Source organism: Salvelinus alpinus, chromosome 28 (assembly GCF_045679555.1).
Source record: "Salvelinus alpinus chromosome 28, SLU_Salpinus.1, whole genome shotgun sequence".
Lineage (NCBI taxonomy): Eukaryota > Metazoa > Chordata > Actinopteri > Salmoniformes > Salmonidae > Salvelinus > Salvelinus alpinus.
This window is the reverse complement of record NC_092113.1, coordinates 29,494,537-29,517,024: the sequence shown is the minus strand read 5'-3', so window position 1 is coordinate 29,517,024 and position 22,488 is coordinate 29,494,537. Positions and strand designations below refer to the sequence as shown.

The window sequence follows — 22,488 nt, the reverse complement described above, 5'->3', positions numbered from 1 at the left end:
CTGTCCTGTTTTGCTTTCAAGGAAAATGACTGGCTTCCAAATCGAGCAACTGAGAAAAGTGCATTTGTTTTCTTATGGTCTACATTGATAAGATGTAATCAACACACACACATACACAGCTGCTAGATTGTGTGTGTCCTCTGCTGTGGCTGCCAGGCCTCTATAGGTGTCTTTTATCTGTGATCTATGTGGCAGTGTTGTGTGGAGTGGAGTCTTGAGCTCAGGGGAGAGAGAAAATAGCTAAATGGAAAACTAGCGTGCCCCGTCTCTCTCTCTCTCTCTCTCTCTCTCTCTCTCTCTCAGCCTCTCAGAGGAGCCCGTCGGTGACCTCAGACCAGAGGTCGGTGGAGAGCCTCTTCTCAGCCAAGTGGGTGATGGAGAGGGCCAGGCTGGAGACTGTCAGGGACAATAACATACTAACTGTACCGCTAGTGCTGTTTCATGGCCAACTGATAATAGAAAATGGGGACAGCGGAGGGGTTTTCAATTCACTGAGTTACATTGTTTTGTGTAATCGGCATGCATAATACACTTTTGCAGTTATAATGATTGTTTGTATGATGTGATGCTACTTAGCAGAGGCGGGACCAAGTCATTGTTTTACAAGTCACAAGTAAGTCTCAAGTCTTAGCACTCAAGTCCCAAGTCAAGTCCCAAGTCAAGACAGGCAAGTCCGGGTCAAGTATCAAGTCAAGACCGTCACGTATCAAGTCAAGTCTCAAGTCCTAAACATTGAGTTTTGAGTCCTAAACAAGTCATAATGTGCTCTTCACCAAATGTAATACCATTTCATATTTTTAACAAGACTAATAGTTAGTATATTACATTTACGCAAATCATGAATGCTTTTAAAGATATCTATATATTTATTACTTTCCAAATAGACGTTATATTTCCATGTAAATACATGGGTAGCCATGAGAAAGTCACCCCCCCAATAGTGATCGACTATCGAGGATCGCTATGGGGCGATGTAGGCTTGTACACAATCGCCCAACCTTAACACACACAGGTTACAGTAGGCTAACATATGTCAATGGCTTTAGGAACAGCAGTAACATCAGGCAGAATTTCGGCTACCAACTGCCTAGCCAGTTGTAGCTCAATCATGAGTGCAATGATCACGTTCCCGCACTGACTGACTGTGTGGAGGCTCATTGATGTAACGTTAAGTTGCCTATATGCTACACTAGTAAAGTTATAAATTATATAGCTGTCGTCTATATTAGCCACGACTTACCATTCTCTGTGCAGCTTCAAATGACGAACAAAGTTGGAAATTGTTGCGCCTCCGTCTGTAATTTTCTTCCCGCATGTTTTGCAAGTTGCAATCCGTTTTTTGTTGATACAGCGTAGTCTTTATATCCGAAAATAATAATTTGCGGTATCATCTTTCCAAGGGCTCCATCTGAATTCACCCACCGACGTTCCTCTGCACTGCCACGCACAACTGTTTCTCAGCTGGTACACAATTTGATTGGCTGCTGTCCGATTCAATCTGTAATCCGTTAAATGAAGAGCTGCACGCTTTTTTTAATAGCATAATTTTTTATATTTGGGCTTGGGGAGGGTATCAAGTCAGGTCGAGTCAAAAGGCTCAAGTCCAAGTCAAGTCACGAGTCATTAGTGTCAAAGTCGAGTTGCAAGTCATCATATTTGTGACTCGAGTCCACACCTCTGCTATTTAGGGACCTACTAGATCTTATTTTCACTTCCTGTTACTATATAGTGAGCTCCAAAATTATTGGGACAGTGACACATCTTTGGTTGTTTTGGCTCTGTACTCCAGCACTTTGGATTTGAAATGATACAATGACTATGAGGTTAAAGTGCAGACTGTCAGTTTTAATTTGAAGGTATTTTCATCCATATCGGGTGAACCGTTTAGACATTACAGCACTTTTTGTACATACAGTAAAAATTCCCTGTCTTAGGTCAGAGAATGTTTTATTTCAGCTTTTATTTCTTTCATCATATTCCCAGTGGGTCACACGTTTACATACACTCAATTCGTATTTGGTAGCATTGCCTTTAAATTGTTTAACTTGGGTCAAGCGTTTCGGGTAGCCTTCCACAAGCTTCCCACAATAAATTGGGTACATTTTGGCCCATTCCTCCTGACAGAGCTGGAGTAACTGAGTCAGGTTTGTAGGCCTCCTTTCTCGCACACACCTTTTCAGTTCTGTCCACACATTTTCTATGGGATTGAGGTTAAGGCTTTGTGAGTGCCACTCCAATACCTTCACTTTGTTGTTCTTAAGCCATTTTGCCAAAACTTTGGAAGTATGTTTGGGGTCGTTATCTATTTGGAAAACCCATTTGCGAACCAAGATTTATCTTCCTGACTGATGTCCTGAGATGTTGCTTCAATAAATCCAGATGAGTTTGCTTCCTCATGATGCCATCTATTTTGTGATGTGCACCAGTCCCTCCTGCAGCAAAGCACCCCCACAACATGATGCTGCCACCCCCGTGCTTCATGGTTGGGATGGTGTTCTTCGGCTTGCAAGCATCCCCCTTTTTCCTCCAAACATAACGATGGTCATTATGGCCAAACAGTTCTATTTTTGTTTCATCAGACCAGAGGACATTTCTCCAAAAAGTATGATCTTTGTCCCCATGTGCAGTTGCAAACCGTAGTCTGGCTTTTTTATGGTGGTTTTGGAGCAGTGGCTTCTTCCTTGCTGAGCGGCCTTTCAGGTTATGTCGATATAGGACTCGTTTTACTGTGGATATAGATTATTTTGTACCTGTTTCCTCCAGCATCTTCACAAGGTCCTTTGCTGTTGTTCTGGGATGGATTTGCACTTTCCGCACCAAAGTACGTTCATCTCTAGTAGACAGAACGCGTCTCCTTCCTGAGCGGTATGATGGCTGCGTGGTCCCATGGTGTTTATACTTGCGTACTATTGTTTGTACAGATGAATGTGGTACCTTCAGGCGTTTGGAAATTGCTCCCAAGGATGAAGCAGACTTGTGGAGGTCTACAATTGTTTTTCTGAGGTATTGGCCGGTAGGGATATCCTTGTCTCATCGCGCTCCAGCGACTCCTGTGGCGGGCCGGGCGCAGTGCGCGCTAACCGAGGGGGGCGGGTGCACGGTGTTTCCTCCGACACATTGGTGCGGCTGGCTTCCGGGTTGGAGGCGCGCTGTGTTAAGAATTTGTTCCAATACTTTTGGTCCCCTAAAATGGCCGGATTATGCACCCGTTATGAATGAAAATACCCTCAAATTAAATCTGACAGTCTGCACTTTAACCTCATAGTCACTGTATCATTTCAAATTCAAGGTGCTGGAATACAGAGCCAAAACAACCAAAAATATGTCGCAGCACCAATACTTTTGGAGCTCACTGTATATTCTGGAGAGGGTACATGATAGGTTTAGTGACCACAGTTTATTGTTATTTATTATAACAGAGGGTTTTGTGATGCAATCTCCACAGCAGGAATAAAGTCATCCATATGATGTCTCTTATGTTAGAACAGCTATTAAAACATCTAAATCTCAATAAGTGACTGTTGAGCTACACAGAAATGTTAAATACTTTTATATAAAGAACGAACATGTTTAATATAGGTGCCATTGACTTGCATTGGATTTGCGCCACAATGATTGCGGATGATGTCACCCCTGCATGTACAGGGGAAAAAGGATGTGGCCCAGAATTGACCCCTGAGGGACATCATAGTGAATAGGTACTGGGGACAATACTGAACCACCCATGCTCACCGAGAAACGACTGGTTCAGGTCATAGATATGACCTGAACCAGTCGAGGGCAATGCTGGAGATTCCCACCCACCTCTCCAGCTGGTCAACAAGGATGTTACAGTATGATCAATAGTATCAAACTGAAATCCAAAATAACTAGAATATAGCTTTCACCGGCATCAGCAGCCAACAGAAGGTCATTACTGACTTTCAATAAATCATTTTCTGTGCTGTGAAGTGAGTGCAAGCCCAACTTACATTTTTCAAATAAGTTGTTCATACTCAAACAAGCCACCATTTGCTTGATAACAACTTTTTCAAAAATCTTGGATAAAAAAATACATTTAGAGAGAGGTCTATAATTACTCTTTGAGGAGGTAGAGCTTTAATAACAACACAGCTCAACAGAATTCTTTATACATCTCCTTTCTTCACCTCACCCCGATATCACCTTTATCTCTGAGGCACACATTACCACTCAGGTGCTTTTGTCCTCTAGACACCATTCATGCATTGCTCACTGTGAGGAAAAATGGCCCTTTTGCCACCCTTAAACAAAATGAAAACCACTTCACTGTGTGCCAGTGCCCTTGAGGTCCATTATATTCTTTAGAATGCTATTGAGTTCTATTGATGGAAAGATCTTAAAATTCGCATTGACCACTTATCCTGGAGCGTCCTTTTTTGTCATGAAATAACAAACGGAAGAGGCATTTGGTGTTTATTGAGTTCAGTTGTTATTTTATTGAGCTATATGTATGTGTTGAAAATGGCAGGGTTATGGTAAGACCATAATAAGGGCTGTGTATGCTCCTTTACATCGCAGAGAAATTCCAATGTATGTACTTGTACTCACAAATGGTAATGAATGAAAGGTAAAGTTGAACTGGAGGTGTTGTATCCCTCTCCTCTACTCTACAGGCTGACTCTCAACCGGACGAGACTCCTGACCCGGGCTGCCAGGGGCTTCATGTTTCGCTCACACAGCAAAACCAGCGACTCTGTGGGGGAGAGTGAGAACGAGAACAAAGACTACATTCCTCTGGTGCGTTGCTGCATAGGTGCACCATTAGTTTTAGTTAAAAGGCTGTTCGCTGGATCTAAATACAACCAACTGCCCATATGTTCTACATGGTTTTTAAGAATGTTTACTGTAATTCACCAGTGACAAAAGGGCATGTTTTTGAAAATATAAATGTTAAATGATAAACTCAAATCAAATTGTATTTGTCACATACACATGGTTAGCAGATGTTAATGTGAGTATAGCGAAATGCTTGTGCTTCTAGTTCCGACCATGCAGTAATATTGTCACGGCCGTCGAATGAAGTAGACCAAAGCGCAGCGTGGTGAGCGTACATATTCCTTTTATTTAGGATGACGCCGACAAAAACAATAAACCATACAAAAACGACCGTGAAGCTTAAGGCTATAGTGCCACAAACAAAGACAACTTCCCACACTGAAAGGAGGGAAAAGAGCTACCTAAGTATGGTTCCCAATCAGAGACAACGATAGACAGCTGTCCCTGATTGAGAACCATACCCGGCCAAAACATAGAAATACAAAATCATAGAAAACAAAACATAGAATGCCCACCCCAAATCACACCCTGACCAAACCAAATAGAGACATAAAAAGGCTCTCTAAGGTCAGGGCGTGACAAATATCTAACAAGTAATCTAACCTAACAATTTCACAACAACTACCTTATACACACAAGTGTAAATGAATGAATAAGATTATGTACATAAAAATATATGAATGAGTGATGGCCGAACGGCATAGGCAAGATGCAGTAGATGGTATAGAGTACAGTATATACATATGAACATATGAGATGAGTAATGTAGGGTATGTAAACATTATATAAAGTGGCATTGTTTAAAGTGGCTAGTGATACATTTATTACATCAATTTTTTCATTATTAAAGTGGTTAGAGTTGAGTCAGTATGCTGGCAGCAGCCACTCAATGTTAGTGATGGCTGTTTAACAGTCTGATGGTCTTGAGATAGAAGCTGTTTTTCAGTCTCTCGGTCCCAGCTTTGATGCACCTGTACTGACCTCGCCTTCTGGATGATAGCGGGGTGGGACAGGCAGTGGCTCGGGTGGTTGTTGTCCTTGATGATCTTTTTGGCCTTCCTGTGACATCGGGTGGTGTAGGTGTCCTGGAGGGCAGGTAGTTTGCCCCCGGTGATGTGTTGTGCAGACCGCACTACCCTCTGGAGAGCCTTGCAGTTGAGGGCGGTGCAGTTGCCGTACCAGGTGGTAATACAGCCAGACAGGATGCTCTCGATTGTGCATCTGTAAAAGTTTGTGAGGGTTTTAGGTGACAAGTCAAATTTCTTCAGCCTCCTGAGGTTGAAGAGGCACTGTTGCGCCTTCTTCACCACGCTGTCTGTGTGGGTGGACCATTTCAGTTTGTTCGTGATGTGTACGCCAAGGAACTTAAAACTTTCCACCTCCAATACTGTCCCGTCGATGTGGATAGGGCAGGGGTTCTTCAACTTGTTTAGCATGGGACCCAAATTAGGAATTCTGTGTTTTCCTGGGACCCAAGCTTACAAAAACATGCAACTATATGTAAATATCGGTACATTTCATTGCCCTTACGCCCATTAACACATAACTCACTACCCTCTGGAGAGCCTTACGGTTATGGGCGGAGCAGTTGCCGTACCAGGCAGTGATACAGCCCGACAGGATGCTCTCGATTGTGCATCTGAAAAGTTTGTGAGTGTCGAATTTCTTTGTCCGTGATGTGTACGCCGAAGAACTTAAAAATGTCCACCTTCTCCACTACTGTCACGTCGATGTGGATAGGTTGCTGCTCCCTCTGCTGTTTCCGGAAGTCCACAATCATCTCCTTTGTTTTGTTGACATTGAGTGTGAGGTTATTTTCCTGACACCACATTCCGAGGTCCCTCACCTCCTCCCTGTAGGCCGTCTCGTCTGGGCATACTTGAACTAGTCAGTAAAGATATAAAGGACTTGAAGACAAAAAAGCTGCAACAATGAGAGAAAATCTGGTACTTACTGGTATCAAAGAAAATGAGGGCGAAGATCTTAAGGTGTAGAGAATTAATTATTTCTGTAAGCACTACGATCCCAGGCGAGACTCGACAAAATCAAACTCAAACGTGTACACCGTTTGGGACAGAGAGGATAGAGATATGAGCGCCCAAATGTTGACAAATTTGCATTCTTTAAAGATAGAATATTAAAGATAAAATAACCGCTGGCATGAAAATAGGCATGAATGAGCAGTTCCCAAAGGAAATTGCAGAACGGTGCAAAGTTCTGTACCGACTCTTCAAGGTGAATAGATTAAAAGGGAAACGTGTAGCTCTCGTAGTCGATAAACTGTGTATTGATAACCAACTGTTCCAAGACACCAAGACTACTCATAGGCTATTCTAAATATTTCCCGGAGTCAAATAATGGAACGCCCAATACTAACCATGGTAGGGATTGTATTTTTTTTATTTTTACAATAAATACAACAAACTGATAAAGAAATAAACTACAATAGACTATACCGTTCAATTTTTTTATATAGCCCTTCTTACATCAGCTGATATATCAGCTGTACAGAAACCCAGCCTAAAACCCCAAACAGCAAGCAATGCAGGTGTAGAAGCACGGTGACTAGAAAAAACTCCCTAGAAAGGCCAAAACCTAGGAAGAAACCTAGAGAGGAACCAGGCTATGAGGGGTGGCCAGTCCTCATCTGGCTGTGCCAGATGGAGATCATAACAGAACATGGCCAAGATGTTCAAATGTTCATAAATGACCAGCATGGTCAAATAATAATAATCACAGTAGTTGTCGAGGGTGCAGAGAGTCAGCACCTCAGGAGTAAATGTCAGTTGGCTTTTCATAGCCGATCATTAAGAGTATCTCTACCGCTCCTGCTGTCTCTAGAGAATTGAAAACAGCAGGTCTGGGACAGGTAGCACGTCCGGTGAACAGGTCAGGGTTCCATAGCCGCAGGCAGAACAGTTGAAACTGGAGCAGCAGCACGGCCAGGTGGACTGGGGACAGCAAGGAGTCATCATGCCAGGTAGTCCTGAGGCATGGTCCTAGGGCTCAGGTCCTCCGAGAGAGAGAAAGAAAGAAAGAAAGAGAGAATTAGAGAGATCATACTTAAATTCACACAGGACACCGGATAAGACAGGAGAAATACTCCAGATATAACAGACTGACCCTAGCCCCCCGACACATAAACTACTGCAGCATAAATACTGGAGGCTGAGACAGGAGGGGTCAGGAGACACTGTGGCCCCATCCGATGATACCCCCGTACAGGGCCAAACAGGCAGGATATAACCCCACCCACTTTGCCAAAGCACAGTCCCCACACCACTAGAGGGATACCTTCAACTACCAACTTACCATCCTGAGACAAGGCCGAGTATAGCCACAAAGATCTCCGCCACGGCACAACCCAAGGGGGGGTTGGGGGCCCAACCCAGACAGGAAGGCCACGTCAGTGACTCAACCCACTCAAGTGACGCACCCATCCTAGGGACGGCATGGAAGAGCACCAGTAAGCCAGTGACTCAGCCCCTGTAATAGGGTTAGAGGCAGAGAATCCCAGTGGAGAGAGGGGAACCGGCCAGGCAGAGACAGCAAGGGCAGTTCGTTGCTCCAGAGGCTTTCCGTTCACCTTCACACTCCTGGGCCAGACTACCCTCAATCATATGACCTATTGAATAGATGAGTCTTCAGTAAAGACTTAAAGGTTGAGACCGAGTCTGCGTCTCTCACATTGGTAGGCAGACCATTCCATAAAAATTGAGCTCTATAGGAGAAGGCCCTGCCTCCAGCTGTTTGCTTAGAAATTCTAGGGACAATTAGGAGGCCTGCGTCTTGTGACCATAGCGTACGTGTAGGTATGTACGGCAGAACCAAATCGGAAAGATAGGTAGGAGCAAGCCCATGTAATGCTTTGTAGGTTAGCAGTAAAACCTTGATCAGCCCTTGCCTTAACAGGAAGCCACATTTTTTGGTTCTAGTCAGGATTCTAGCAGCCGTATTTAGAAATAACTGAAGTTTATTTTGTACTTTATCCGGGTAGCCGGAAAGTAGAGCGTTGCAGTAGTCTAACCTAGAAGTAACAAAAGCATGGATAAATTTTTCTGCATCATTTTTGGACAGAACTTTTCTGATTTTTGCAATGTTACGTAGATGGAAAAAAGCTGTCCTTGAAACAGTCTTGATATGTTCGTCAAAAGAGAGATCAGGGTCCAGAGTAACGCCAAGTTCCTTCACAGTTTTATTTGAGACGACTGTACAACCATCAAGATTAATTGTAAAATTCAACAGAAGATCTCTTTGTTTCTTGGGACCTAGAACAAGCATCTCTGTTTTGTCCGAGTTGAAAAGTAGAAAGTTTGCAGCCATCCACTTCCTTATGTCTGAAGACTTCTAGCGAGGGCAATTTTGGGGCTTCACCATGTTTCATTGAAATGTACAGCTGTGTGTCATCCGCATAGCAGTGAAAGTTAACATTATGTTTTCGAATGACATCCCCAAGTGGTAAAATATATAGTGAAAACAATAGTGGTCCTAAAACGGAACCTTGAGGAACACCGAAATGTACAGTTGATTTGTCAGAGGACAAACCATTCACAGAGACAAACTGATATCTTTCCGACAGATAAGATCTAAACCAGGCCAGAACTTGTCCGTGTAGACCAATTTGGGTTTCTAATCTCCAAAAGAATGCGGTGATCGATGGTATCAAAAGCAGCACTAAGGTCTAGGAGCACGAGGACAGATGCAGAGCCTCGGTCTGACGCCATTAAAAGGTCATTTACCACCTTCACAAGTGCAGTCTCAGTGCTATGATGGGGTCTAAAACCAGACTGAAGCATTTCGTATACATTGTTTGTCTTCAGGAAGGAAGTGAGTTGCTGCGCAACAGCTTTTTCTAACATTTTTGAGAGGAATGGAAGATTCGATATAGGCCGATAGTTTTTTATATTTTCTGGGTCAAGATTTGGCTTTTTCAAGAGAGGCTTTATTACTGCCACTTTTAGTGAGTTTGGTACACATCCGGTGGATAGAGAGCCGTTTATTATGTTCAACATAGGAGGGCCAAGCACAGGAAGCAGCTCTTTCAGTAGTTTAGTTGGAATAGGGTTCAGTATGCAGCTTGAAGGTTTAGAGGCCATGATTATTTTCATCATTGTGTCAAGAGATATAGTACTAAAACACTCGAGTGTCTCCCTTGATCCTATGTCCTGACAGAGTTGTGCAGACTCAGGACAACTGAGCTTTGGAGGAATATGCAGATTTAAAGAGGAGTCCGTAATTTGCTTTCTAATGATCATGATCTTTTCCTCAAAGAAGTTCATGAATGTATTACTGCTGTAGTGAAAGCCATCCTCTCTTGGGGAATGCTGCTTTTTAGTTGGCTTTGCGACAGTATCAAAAATAAATTTAGGATTGTTCTTATTTTCCTCAATTAAATTGGAAAAATAGGATGATCGAGCAGCAGTGAGGGCTCTTCGATACTGCACAGTATTGTCTTTCCAAGCAAGTCGGAAGACTTCCAGTTTGGTGTGGCGCCATTTCCATTCCAATTTTCTGGAAGCTTGCTTCAGAGCTTCATAACCAGAATAGAAAGAGGAGTGGGAGGCCCCAGTGCACAACTGAGCAAGAGGACAAGTACATTCGAGTTTCTAGTTTGAGAAACAAACGCCTCACAAGTCCTCAACTGGCAGTTTAATTAATTAGTACCGCAAAACACCAACGTCAATAGTGAAGAAGCGACTCCGGGGTGCTGGCCTTCTAGGCAGAGTTGCAAAGAAAGAGCCATATCCCAGACTGGCCAATAAAAAGAAAAGATTAAGATAGGCAAAAGAACACAGACACTGGACAGAGGAACTCTGCCTTGAAGGCCAGCATCCCGGAGTCGCCTCTTCACTGTTGACATTGAAAGTGGTGTTGCTTCAATAAATCCACATAAGTTTGCTTCCTCATGATGCCATCTATTTTGTGACGTGCACCAGTCCCTCCTGCAGCAAAGCACCCCCACAACATGATGCTGCCACCCCGTGCTTCACGGTTGGGATGGTGTTCTTCGGCTTGCAAGCCTCCCCCTTTTTTCCTCCAAACATAACGATGGTCATTATGGCCAAACAGTTCTATTTTTGTTTCATCAGACCAGATGACATTTCTCCAAAAAGTTATTCTTCTTCTTCCTTGCTGAGCGGCCTTTCAGGTTATGTCGATATAGGACTCGTTTTACTGTGGATATAGATTATTTTGTACCTGTTTCCTCCAGCATCTTCACAAGGTCCTTTGCTGTTGTTCTGGGATTGATTTGCACTTTCCGCACCAAAGTACGTTAATCTCTAGGAGACAGAACGCGTCTCCTTCCTGAGCGGTATGACAGCTGCGTGGTCCCATGGTGTTTATACTTGCATACTATTGTTTGTGCAGATGAATGTGGTACCTTCAGGCATTTGGAAATTGCTCCCAAGGATGAAGCAGACTTGTGGAGGTCTACAATTTTTTTTCTGAGGTATTGGCTGATTTCTTTTGATTTTCCCATGATGTCAAGCAGAGAGGCACTGAGTTTGAAGGTAGGCCTTGAAATACATCCACAGGTACACCTCCAATTGACTCAAAATATGTCAATTAGCCTATCAGAAGTTTCTAAAGCCATGACATCATTTTCTGGAATTGTCAAGCTGTTTAAAGCCACAGTCAACTTAGTGTATGTAAACTTCTGACCCACTTAGAATTGTGATACAGTGAATTGTAAGTGAAATACTCTGTCTGTAAACAATTGTTGGAAAAATTGCTTGTGTCATGCACAAAGTAGATGTCCTAACCAACTTGCCAAAACTATAGTTTGTTAACAAGAAATGTGTGGAGTGGTTGAAATTTTAATGACTCCAAGCTAAGTGTATGTCAACTTCCGACTTCAACTGTATGTGTCTCTATGGACGCGGGCCTTCCTTTTTTTAACCATTTATCAATTTTCGAGCAAACGGAATGAGCAGCAGCTACGTTTGGCTACATTAGTGGAATTCCCGCGAGAGATTAACGATTAATGTGATTGGATGTTAATTATTTGACTAGGCTCCTTGTATTTGACATTGTGTTCTTGTTACGCTGAACACTAGATGGTTTCATTTTATTGTGGGCAGTTAAACGTGGCAATACAGACGGAAAAAAAACTCACTCAAATGTATAGCCCCGTTGGAAAATATAAATGGACTGCTTGAAAATGTAAAAAAAACACAATTGAATCACATTTTTACTTGGCGTACCCTCGACGGCATTACGCGTACCCCAGTTTGGGAATACCTGAGTTAGAGGAAAAACAAAAAGAAATGCACAAACTTATTCAAGAAGGATCAAGTGTAATATATTATAAAAATAAATCAAACTGGATGGAATAGGGAGAAAAATGCTCAATGATTTTTTAATCTTCAACATAGAAATGCTATCAAAGATAATTTACTGAAACTTGTTACGAATGACAGAGTCACTCATGAGTCACCAAACAATATTTTGAAAGAGTAAACAAAGTGCTTTGTTTTAGTTTCAGTCTCCTCCATCTCAACTAACCGAAGTTAATTGTATGGATTTATTTTCTATTAATAATGTAAAATTAAGTGCTGTACAGAAAGACTAATGTGAAGGTCAAATTACAGAGGAGGAATTTATTGATGAAATTAAGTCCTTTAAGTCTGGGAAAACTCCAGGGCTGGATTGTTTACCAGTTGAGTTACACTACAGTTCAAAAGTTTGGTGTCACTTAGAAATGTCTTTGTTTTTGAAAGAAAATAAAACTTTTTATCCATTAAAACAACATCAAATTGATCATAAATACAGTGTAGACATTGTTAATGTTGTAAATGACTATTGTAGCTGGAAACGGCAGATTTCTTATGGAATATCTACATAGACGTACAGAGGCCCATTATCAGCAACCATCACTCCTGCGTTCCAATGGTACGTTGTGTTAGCTAATCCAAGTTTATCATTTTAAAAGGCTAATTGATCATTAGAAAACCCTTTTGCAATTATGTTAGCACAGCTGAAAACTGTGGTGCTGATTAAATAGGTAATAAAACTGTCCTTCTTTAGACTAGTTGAGTATCTGGAGCATCAGCATTTGTGGGTTCGATTTCAGGCTCAAAATGGCCAGAAATAAAGACCTTTCTTTTCAAACTCATCAGTCTATTCTTGTTCTGAGAAATGAAGGCTATTCCATGCGAGAAATTGCAAAGAAACTGAAGATCTCGTACAACGCTGTGTCTACTCCCTTCACAGAACAGCGCAAACTGGCTCTAACCAGAATAGAAAGAGGAGTGGGAGGCCCCGGTGCACAACTGAGCAAGAGGACAAGTACATTTGAGTGTCTAGTTTGAGAAACAAACGCCTCATAAGTCCTCAACTGGCAGCTTCATTAAATAGTACCCGCAAAACACCAGTCTCAACGTCAACAGTGAAGAGGCAACTACGGGATGCTGGCCTTCTAGGCAGAGTTGCAAAGAAAAAGCCATATCTCAGACTGGCCAATAAAAAGAAAAGTTTAAGATGGGCAAATGAACACAGACACTGGACAGAGAAAGATTGGAAGAAAGTGTTATGGACAGACGAATCTAAGTTTGAGGTGTTCGGGTCACAAAGAAGATTATTTGTTAGACGCAGAAAAAAATAAAAATATGCTGGAGGAGTGCTTGATGACATCTGTCAAGCATGGTGGAGGCAATGTGATGGTCTGGGGGTGCTTTGGTGGTGGTAAAGTGGGAGATGTGTACAGGGTAAAAGGGATCTTTAAGAAGGAAGGCTACCACTCCATTTTGCAACGCCATGCTATACCCTGTGGACGGCGCTTCATTGGAGCCAATTTCCTCCTACAACAGAACAATGACCCAAAGCACAGCTCAAAACTATGCAAGAACTGTTTAGTGAAGAAGCAGTCAGCTGGTATTCTGTCTGTAATTGAGTGGCCAACACAGTCACCGGATCTCAACCCTATTGAGCTGTTGTGGGAGCAGCTTGACCGTATGGTAGGTAAGAAGTGCCCATCAAGCCAATCCAACTTGTGGGAAGTGCTTCAGGAAGCATGGGGTGAAATCTCTTTAGATTACCTCAAGAAATTGACAACTAGAATGCCAAAGGTCTGTAAGGCTGTAATTGCTGCAAATGGAGGATTATTTGACCAAAGCAAAGTTTGAAGGACACAATTATTATTTCAATTAAAAATCATAATTTATAACCTTGTCAACATCTTGACTATATTTCCTATTTATTTTGCAACTCATTTTATGTATGTTTTCATGGAAAACAAGGACATTTCTAAGTGACCCCAAACTTTTGAATGGTAGCGTATACCAAACCTTTTTTGATGTACTCAGTGGTCCGTTATTAGCATGTTTTAACCACTCCTATAAAAATGGTAGATTATCAGACACTCAACAAGAAGGTCTGATTTCATTACTAGTGAAACAGGACCCAAGTGGTAAATATAAAGTCCAGTCCATTTAAGAAATTGGAGGCCCCTTACAATTCAGTGTTGTGATGCAAAAATTCGGGCAAAATGCATAGAATTAAAAAGGTATTGGCGGATTTTATTCATCCTAATCAGACAGGTTTTTTACATGGAGGATACATTGGAGATAACATAAGACAAGTATTGGAAACAATAGAACGCCATGAAAAATCAGGGAAACCAGGACTGGTATTCATAGCTGACTTTGAAAAGGCTTTTGATAAAGTACTACTGGAATTCATTAATAAATGCCTGGAATATTTAAATGTTTGAGAATCTCTTTGTATTATGTGTTAAAGTTACAGTATGTATAGTAATCCTAGTTGTAAAATATTAAATAATGGCTACTTCTCAGAAAGTATTAAACTGTCAAGAGGAGTTAAACAAGGTTGTCCTATATCGGCATATCTATTTATTATGGCCATCAGATCCAACGGGCTAGAAATCCAGGGCTTTAAAACAAAGGGGTCATTGTAAGATGATGACTGTTTTCTTTTAAATCCACAATTTAGATCCCTCCACAGCCTCAAAGGGTCTAGATAATTTTTCTAACCTCTCTGGATTACAACCAAGTTATTATATTACGTATTGAATCACAAAAAAATGAAACTTTTACATTACTGTGTAATTCACCAATAAAATGGTCTGATGTTGATGTGGACATACTTGATATTCATATCCTGAAATAAATTATCTCACTACAATAAATTTTAATAGAAAGTTAGAAAAAAAAGATAAGATCTTGCATCCATGGAAAGGAAAATACCTGTCTATTTGTGGGGGGAAAAAATCACCCTGTATCAGGTTTCAGGTGAGACCCAAGTAGTAGAAGTAACAATGTTTATTGTAACAACAGAGGCAGGAAAACGACAGGTCAAGGCAGGCAGGGGTCGATAATCCAGAGTAGTGGGGCCAAGGTACAGGACGGCAGGCCCATGGTCAGGTCAGGCAGAGGTCGGTAATCCAGAGTAGGGGCAAAGGAACAGGATGGCAGACAGGCTCAGGGCCAGGCAGAGTGGTCAGGCAGGTGGGCTTGGAGTCAGGACAGGCAGGAGTCAAAACCAGGAGGGTGAGAAAAGAGAGATTGGGAAAAAGCAGGCGCTGAGACACAAAACGCTGGTGCGCTTGAACAAACAAGACTAACTGGCACAGACAGACAGAAAACAGAGGTATAAATACCCAGGGGATAAGTGGGGAAGATGTGCGAGACCAGGAGGAGGGTGGAGACCAGCACAAGGACAGGTGAAACAGATTACGGCGTGACACCCTGATTAACTCTTTAGTCATAACCCAGTTTACCTATTTGCTTATGGCCTTGCCTACACCTAGAGACTTGTTTTTTTAATTATAAGAGCACAAACTATTCAATTTTATTTGGAACGGCAAGCTAGACAAAATTATACAGGCCTATTTATATAATTAATATGAATTCGGAGGGCAGGAATGATGAAATATTAAAGCATTAGACCTCTCACTAAAGGCTTCAGTCATACAAATGTTATACTTAAATCTGAACTGGTTCTCTAGCAGAATAGTAGGAATGTCTCACCCCTTGTTCAAGAATGGCCTTTTTCCCTTTATTCAGATTACAACCTCTCACTTTTGGTTATTTGAAAATTAAATCTTCTCCAAAATATCGCTATTTTTAAAACAAGCCATAAAAACTTTGTTGCAATTTCAGTTAAATTCACCCGAAAAGACAGAACAAATAATACAACAAATATTTTGAGTAAAAACATAATTTTTTATATTTTATTTAAAAAAAAATCTTTGTAGATGATATCATAAATAGGACTGGTGGAGTTATATGGAAAAATATATGGAAATGTCTGCTCTACCCAAAATGACAACCATCTAATTGCAGCATTACCACAAAAAATGGAAGGGTGAAAAAATAAGGAACTTGTCTGTCGGCTCTGCATTAAAGACCAAAATTGGTTTAAGAAAATTGTGACAAATAAAAAAAGTATACCAGTTTCATTTTAGGACCCAAAAAAGTGACACTTGTGCCATATAGATTGCAAAATAGTTGGGTAGAGATTTTTTATGTACCAATTCCATGGCACATGGTTTATTAGCTGAAACACGAAACACGTGATTCAATTTATTATACAAAATTCTTGCAACCAATAAAATGTTATATACAGTGGCTTGTGAAAGTATTCACCCCCCTTGGCATTTTTCCTATTTTGTTGCCTTACAACCTGGAATTAAATTGTATTTTTGGGGGGGTTGTATCATTTTGATTTACACAACATGTCTACCACTTTAAAGATACAAAATATGTTTTATTGTGAAACAAACAAGAAATAAGACAAAAAAACTAATCTTGAGCGTGCATAACTATTCACCCCCCCAAAGACAATACTTTGTAGAGCCACCTTTTGCAGCAATTACATCTGCAAGTCTCTTGGGGTATGTCTCTATAAGCTTAGCACGTCTAGGCACTGGGATTTTTGCCCATTCTTCAAGGCAAAACTGCTCCAGCTCCTTCAAGTTGGATGGGTTCCGCTGGTGTACAACAATCTTTAAACAAGTTCTTAGGGATATCCCCCTTTTTTCAATTTTCGCATAAAATGACATACCAAATCTAACTGCCTATAGCTCAGGCCCTGAAGCAAGGATATGCATATTCTTGGTACCATTTGAAAGGAAAAACTTTGAAGTTTGTGGAAATGTGAATGTAGGAATGTAGGAGAATATAACACAATAGATCTGGTAGAAGAAAATACACAGAAAAAACAACTTTTTTTCTACCACCATCTTTGAAATGCAAGAGAAAGGTCCCAGTTCTAGCCATCAATATGGTTGTAATTCCGATGGTGTCCACAAGATGGCAGCAGTGTATGTGCAAAGTTTCAGATGAATAACTTGAAGTATGAGCGAACCACATGACATTTAGTATGAAGTCACCCAGGGACGTTTGCATTCATATTACATTTATCTGTAAGAATATTGTCAAATCTGTATACTTGGACTTTGATTTAGCTTTTCCAGTATTAGTAGCCATATTATAAGTTCAACATTTGCAAACAATCAGTTTTCATAACTTCAAAATTGAATTCTCAGAATTTCTGTCCAAAAGGAAAAGGCATGCTGTCGTACAAGGTTAGTAGCTACATTTTATGACATATACAGGGTTTATGGATACTCCCATAAAGCCCAGCTCATTGGCTATATAGCTACATTTGTTTGACCCCGATTGGTGCTTATTTGACAAAGTTAGAGTCGTTCAAGTGAAGACCGGCTGCGTCATCGGCGTGCCATGAAGGCGTCGCTGTCTGACCAAATATGGTGTCCTATAGGATATACTACACTCCTAATGATATAGTGAAGTCTGGTTACGTTCTAGGATCTCTGAGGAATACATATGAATGTGATTTGGCTGGTTGAAACAACGTTTAGGGTTAGATTTTCACAGATTCCTTTCTTTGCAATTTGAACGAGTGGAAATACAAAATCGATTGTGTGTGCTATATGGACCTTTTTAGAATATGAAAAATGATTTTATCTAACAAAACGACACTTCATGTTATCTCTGGGACCCTTTGGATGATAAATCAGAGAAATATGTCAGAATGTAAGTACACATTTCACCTTCAGAGGTGAATTTATCAAACCTATCGCGGTGAAAAAAGTGTTTTGTTGTTAAGAGCTCTCCTCAAACAATAGCATGGCATTTTTTCGCAGTAATAGCTACTGTAAATTGGACAGTGCAGCTTTTTAACAAGACGTTTAGCTTTCAGCCGATATAAGACACTTATATGTACCGACATTTGTTGTTTCTCTAAAATCTGCAATCGTGACACAAGGCGCTGCATGATTTACAACTGTCCCGTTGTTAAGTCATACCACAGATTCTCAATTGGATTGAGGTCTGTGCTTTGACTAGGCCATTCCAATATATTTAAATGCTTTAGCAGTATGCTTAGAGTCATTGTCCTGCTGGGAGGTGAACCTCCGTCCCAGTCTCAAATCTCTGGAAGACTGAAACAGGTTTCCCTCAAGAATTTCCCTGTATTTAGCGCTATCCATCATTCCTCCAATTCTGACCAGTTTCCCAGTCCCTGCCAATGAAAAACATCCTCACAGCACGATGCTGCCACCACCATGCTTCACTGTGGGGACTTTATCCCTGACCTGTTTGGAAAGCTCCTTGGTCTTCATAGTGCTGCTTGCTTGGTGGTGCCCCTTGCTTAGTGGTGTTTCAGCCTTTCAGAACAGGTGTATGTATACTCAGATCATCTGACACTTAGATTGCACACAGGTGGACTTTATTTAACTAATTATGTGACTTCTGAAGGTAATTGGCTGCACCAGATCTTATTTAGGGGCTTCATAGCAAAGTGGGTGAATCCCTATGCACGCACCACTTTTCTGTTTTTTAAATGTTTTTATTTTTTAAACAAGTTATTTTTTAAATTTCACTTCACCAATTTGGACTATTTTGTGTATGTCCAATACATGAAATCCAAATAAAAATCCATTTAAGTTACAGGTTGTAATGAAACAAAATAGGAAAAACGCCAAGGGGGGTGAATACTTTTGCAAGGCACTGTATATGGGGGATAGAACCATCCTAGCTCTGCAGGTTTTGCTGCGAAGAAACAGAATCATTAGATAAATTGTTTTGATACTGTCCATATGTACGTACAGTAGCTTGTTTTTGGTTGCAGGTTCAGGAATGGCTGAAGAATTACAACATTTACCTGGAGCTAACTCTGCCAATAGCACTGCTGGGTGATTTGAAAAGTCATAGTCAATCGATCAATAATATAATAATACTTTTAGCAAAAATGTTTATCTTTAATTTACAATCTGTAGAAACTATGATAATAGAAAGGTTCAGAACTTTTGTGAAACATCACAGCACAGTTGAAAAATATAAAACTGGATGGTCTTCAGAGATAGATGGGAGGGGTTGAGAGTAGCTGAAGGATGGGATTAAAAACAAACAAAAGATACCTATTATAAAATACATGTATATAGTATGTATAAGCTTGGAGTAGAAGCCTATGTGTTGTTAGTTTACCATTAGTTTACTCCAATTAGGTGAGGGGTGTTAGGGTTAGGGGAACATAATAAAGGAAAATATATTTCACAATTTGTATTAAACTACCTCTCTCTGGTACAGGTGTCCTTACAGTTGGCATGTGGTGCGTTCTGCCTAGACAGCGCTCTGTGTGAGGCCATCAACGTGCCCATGGACAAGCTGAAGTGGACGTCTCCCTTCACCAGCCACCGGGTCAGTCTGGGTCACCACGTCTCCCACTCAGCCAGCCGCCGCTCAAACAGCAGAGCTGCAGACGACAGCCACAGGTCCACCTCTCCATCTCCGTTTGAGAGCTCAGCTAAGGAGACAAAAACCAGCCTGGCAGGCCACCACCAGCACCAGCCTGGAGACCTGGTCGTCAGCAGCCACAGACAGGGGGGGCACAGCCCCTCTCACCTGGCCAGGAGTCCACGGACTGAGGGTTGGCCTGGGTCTTCTCCTTCCTTCCTGGGCGGCTCCTCCACCCCTACCTCCTCCACCTATGCCGAGCACCCTCTCTCCCCTCACTCCCAGACAGACAGCGGAAGGGGCTCGGAGTCGGAGAGCGTGGAAACCCCCCCAGCAGCGCCCCCTGGTGGCCCGGGGTCCAGGAAGAGGCTGAATACGGAGGGCATGGTGTGGGCCACGGCTGTAGCCCTGGCCTGGCTGGAGCACAGCTCGGCCAGCTACTTCATAGAGTGGGAGCTGATAGCCGCTAAGGCTAGCATGTGGCTCAGTGCCCAGACCATCCCTGAAGGAAAGGACTTAGCCTCAGTCAAGTCTGCTGCCAACCAGCTCTTTATCATCCTCAGACACTGGGACGAGAACCTGCAGCTCAACATGCTCTGCTACAACCCCAACAGTGTCTGAGGCTGATTGCATCGCATGCACCATCATCCATCTGGACATATTCAACCATACTATGCTAACTGACTAACGCTTTATTTACTACTATTTATTTTTTGCCATTTTGAGTATTGCCGTATTTGTTAGTGCAGCTATTGTGAGCATTGTGTAGTTGAATTGATTCTGTTATGAGAACTTCTAAACATGTCAGAAGCTTCCCAGAGGCACAAACTTGCTTGTTGTCTCCCTTTGGGTGGATACATTCACCAGCTATGGGTCTGATTAAACATGATTCTATTCACATGGTGAAGGATATCAGAAGTGTAAGAGTAAACATACATATTCTAAAAAATAAGTTTATGAAAATATATGTATTGTTTTATTTATGTTTAATATTTCCATCATATTGATGTCCAATGATGAGAGAATATGCCAAAAGAATTCCCATGAGACTTTTCCAATTATTTATATTGCATCTAATGTGTTTGATCGTCACAATCATTTCAAAATCAATATTGTGATATATGAACATTTGCCTGGTCCCAGATCTGATTGTGCTGTCTTGCCAACTATGGCCAATTCCTCTTCTCATGCTTGATGTTTTCGTATTGGTTCAGAGACCGTCCTTTTATCGCTGTTTATTTTGTATTCATTATGTAGCCATAAGTGCCTAACAATGATTAAAGACAAACAAAGATTGGTTATCAGAAATACGTATTTAGATGTTTCTCTGCTGTTATTGTTTGATATCAAATGTGTTTCCATATAAAAAATGCTCAGCGTGTTTTCTTTTGTAGGTGTTCTGAATAATGTGATAGAAACTTTCAATTTGGATGAAAGAAATGTGAGTTTTTCTTTCCTTTGTCCTTACCTTTGTCCTTTCCTTTGTCCTTTTCTTTCCATTGTCCTTTCCTCTGTCCTTTCCTTTGTCCTTTTCTTTCCCTTGTCCTTTCCTCTGTCCTTTCCTTTGTCCTTTTCTTTCCCTTGTCCTTTCCTCTGTCCTTTCCTTTGTCCTTTCCTTTCCCTTGTCCTTTCCTTTGTCCTTTTCTTTCCTTTGTCCTTTCCTTTGTCCTTTTACTTCCTTTGTCCTTTCCTTTCATTTGTCTCTTTTGTAAGACATTGTACTCTGCTCTCATATTTCCTCAAAAACTTTGTTCATTTTACTCAGGTAGTATTCTTTTCCTAAGGCTTTGAAATTTTATCCATCCTACTGCATGAAAAACCAATGTTTGTGTTATAATATGTATCAACAGTGGGAGCAAAGCAATTCCCCCACAGCCAACCTGTTCTGCTGCATTTGGCCCAGGTCAAAAGTAGTGCACTATAGAGAGTCGGGTGCCATTTGGAACATACCTCTAGAAATATCGTAATTTAATTGTGATCTGTGTAAACTTATAGTGATTGTGGCGGCTGGCTTTACTTGTGTAGAACTCGATTGTTGCTGTGTGTTTTGAAAATATGATTGTTGACTGTTTTGAGGCTGGTAAAGGCTTCCATAGTCTCAGTTTGCTAAATGTCAGTGGTATGACTATGCAACTGCATGTAATAAAATATATCCACTCATGAAGCCGTAGAAGTTTGCATCAAGACAAATATAAAACTATTGGTCCTGTTCGCTACACAAACAATATAACAGATGTTACCCTGCATGGTGCAATAGTGGTTTATGTCCAGTTTTATGTTCAATTAATGATGCTTGACATTTAAACAGAATTGCACCCATAGGCAGCACTATTCATAGCCAGTAGATGATGCACCACACTTCAAAACACCATGAAGTTAAGAAGGTCTCTCATTGAACTTGACCAAATGAAAACAATTTCTATTTTACAGACGTTGGTGTGGTAAATTGGTGTGGTAAGCCGTACCTGACTGTCTGAGGGCCTCATTAACAACAAGTGTAGGAAGGAGCAACGGCTCAGAGAAAGCAAAGAGCCCATTAGGATAACAAGGATCTAGTCATGCTAGTAACACCATGACCTGGAAGCACATACCTTCTCTCTCTCTGTTAGAGATGCTGTATGAAAGAGAGGACCGGGGAGACAGCGTTGTAGGGATAGAGAGAAAGCGTGGGGGGAGAGAAAGAGAGTGAGAGAGAGATGGAGGTAGGGGAAAGAGGTGGGGAGAAAGAGAGTGAGAGAGATTGAGGTATGGAGAGAGAGAGAGAGGTATGGAGAGAGAGAGATAGAAGTATTGAGAGAGAGAGCATGAATGACGAAGAACCATGGCTCATTAGTGTTGTGACAGGTGATACATCTTGACCCTTCCTTTATACACAGAGCTACAAATGCTCCTGTTGCTGGTACACGAGGTACACACTGCACAGGGCACATGGTGCACACTACATGGTGCACATGGTACACACTACACAGGG

At 41.4% G+C, this 22,488-nt stretch overlaps 1 protein-coding gene across 1 annotated transcript in view; it reads left to right on the top strand.

The window, feature by feature from the left end:
- Positions 1-21,681, top strand: part of vwa5b1 (von Willebrand factor A domain containing 5B1) — a 68,538-nt gene extending 46,857 nt beyond the window's left edge. Inside the window, exons 20-22 of the mRNA XM_071372666.1 lie at positions 304-367; positions 4,635-4,758; positions 19,371-21,681. Coding sequence (XP_071228767.1) covers positions 304-367; positions 4,635-4,758; positions 19,371-20,138 — 956 coding nt within the window. The 3' untranslated portion in view covers positions 20,139-21,681. The remainder of the gene's footprint in view (positions 1-303; positions 368-4,634; positions 4,759-19,370) is intronic.
- Positions 21,682-22,488: the final 807 nt, after the last annotated feature.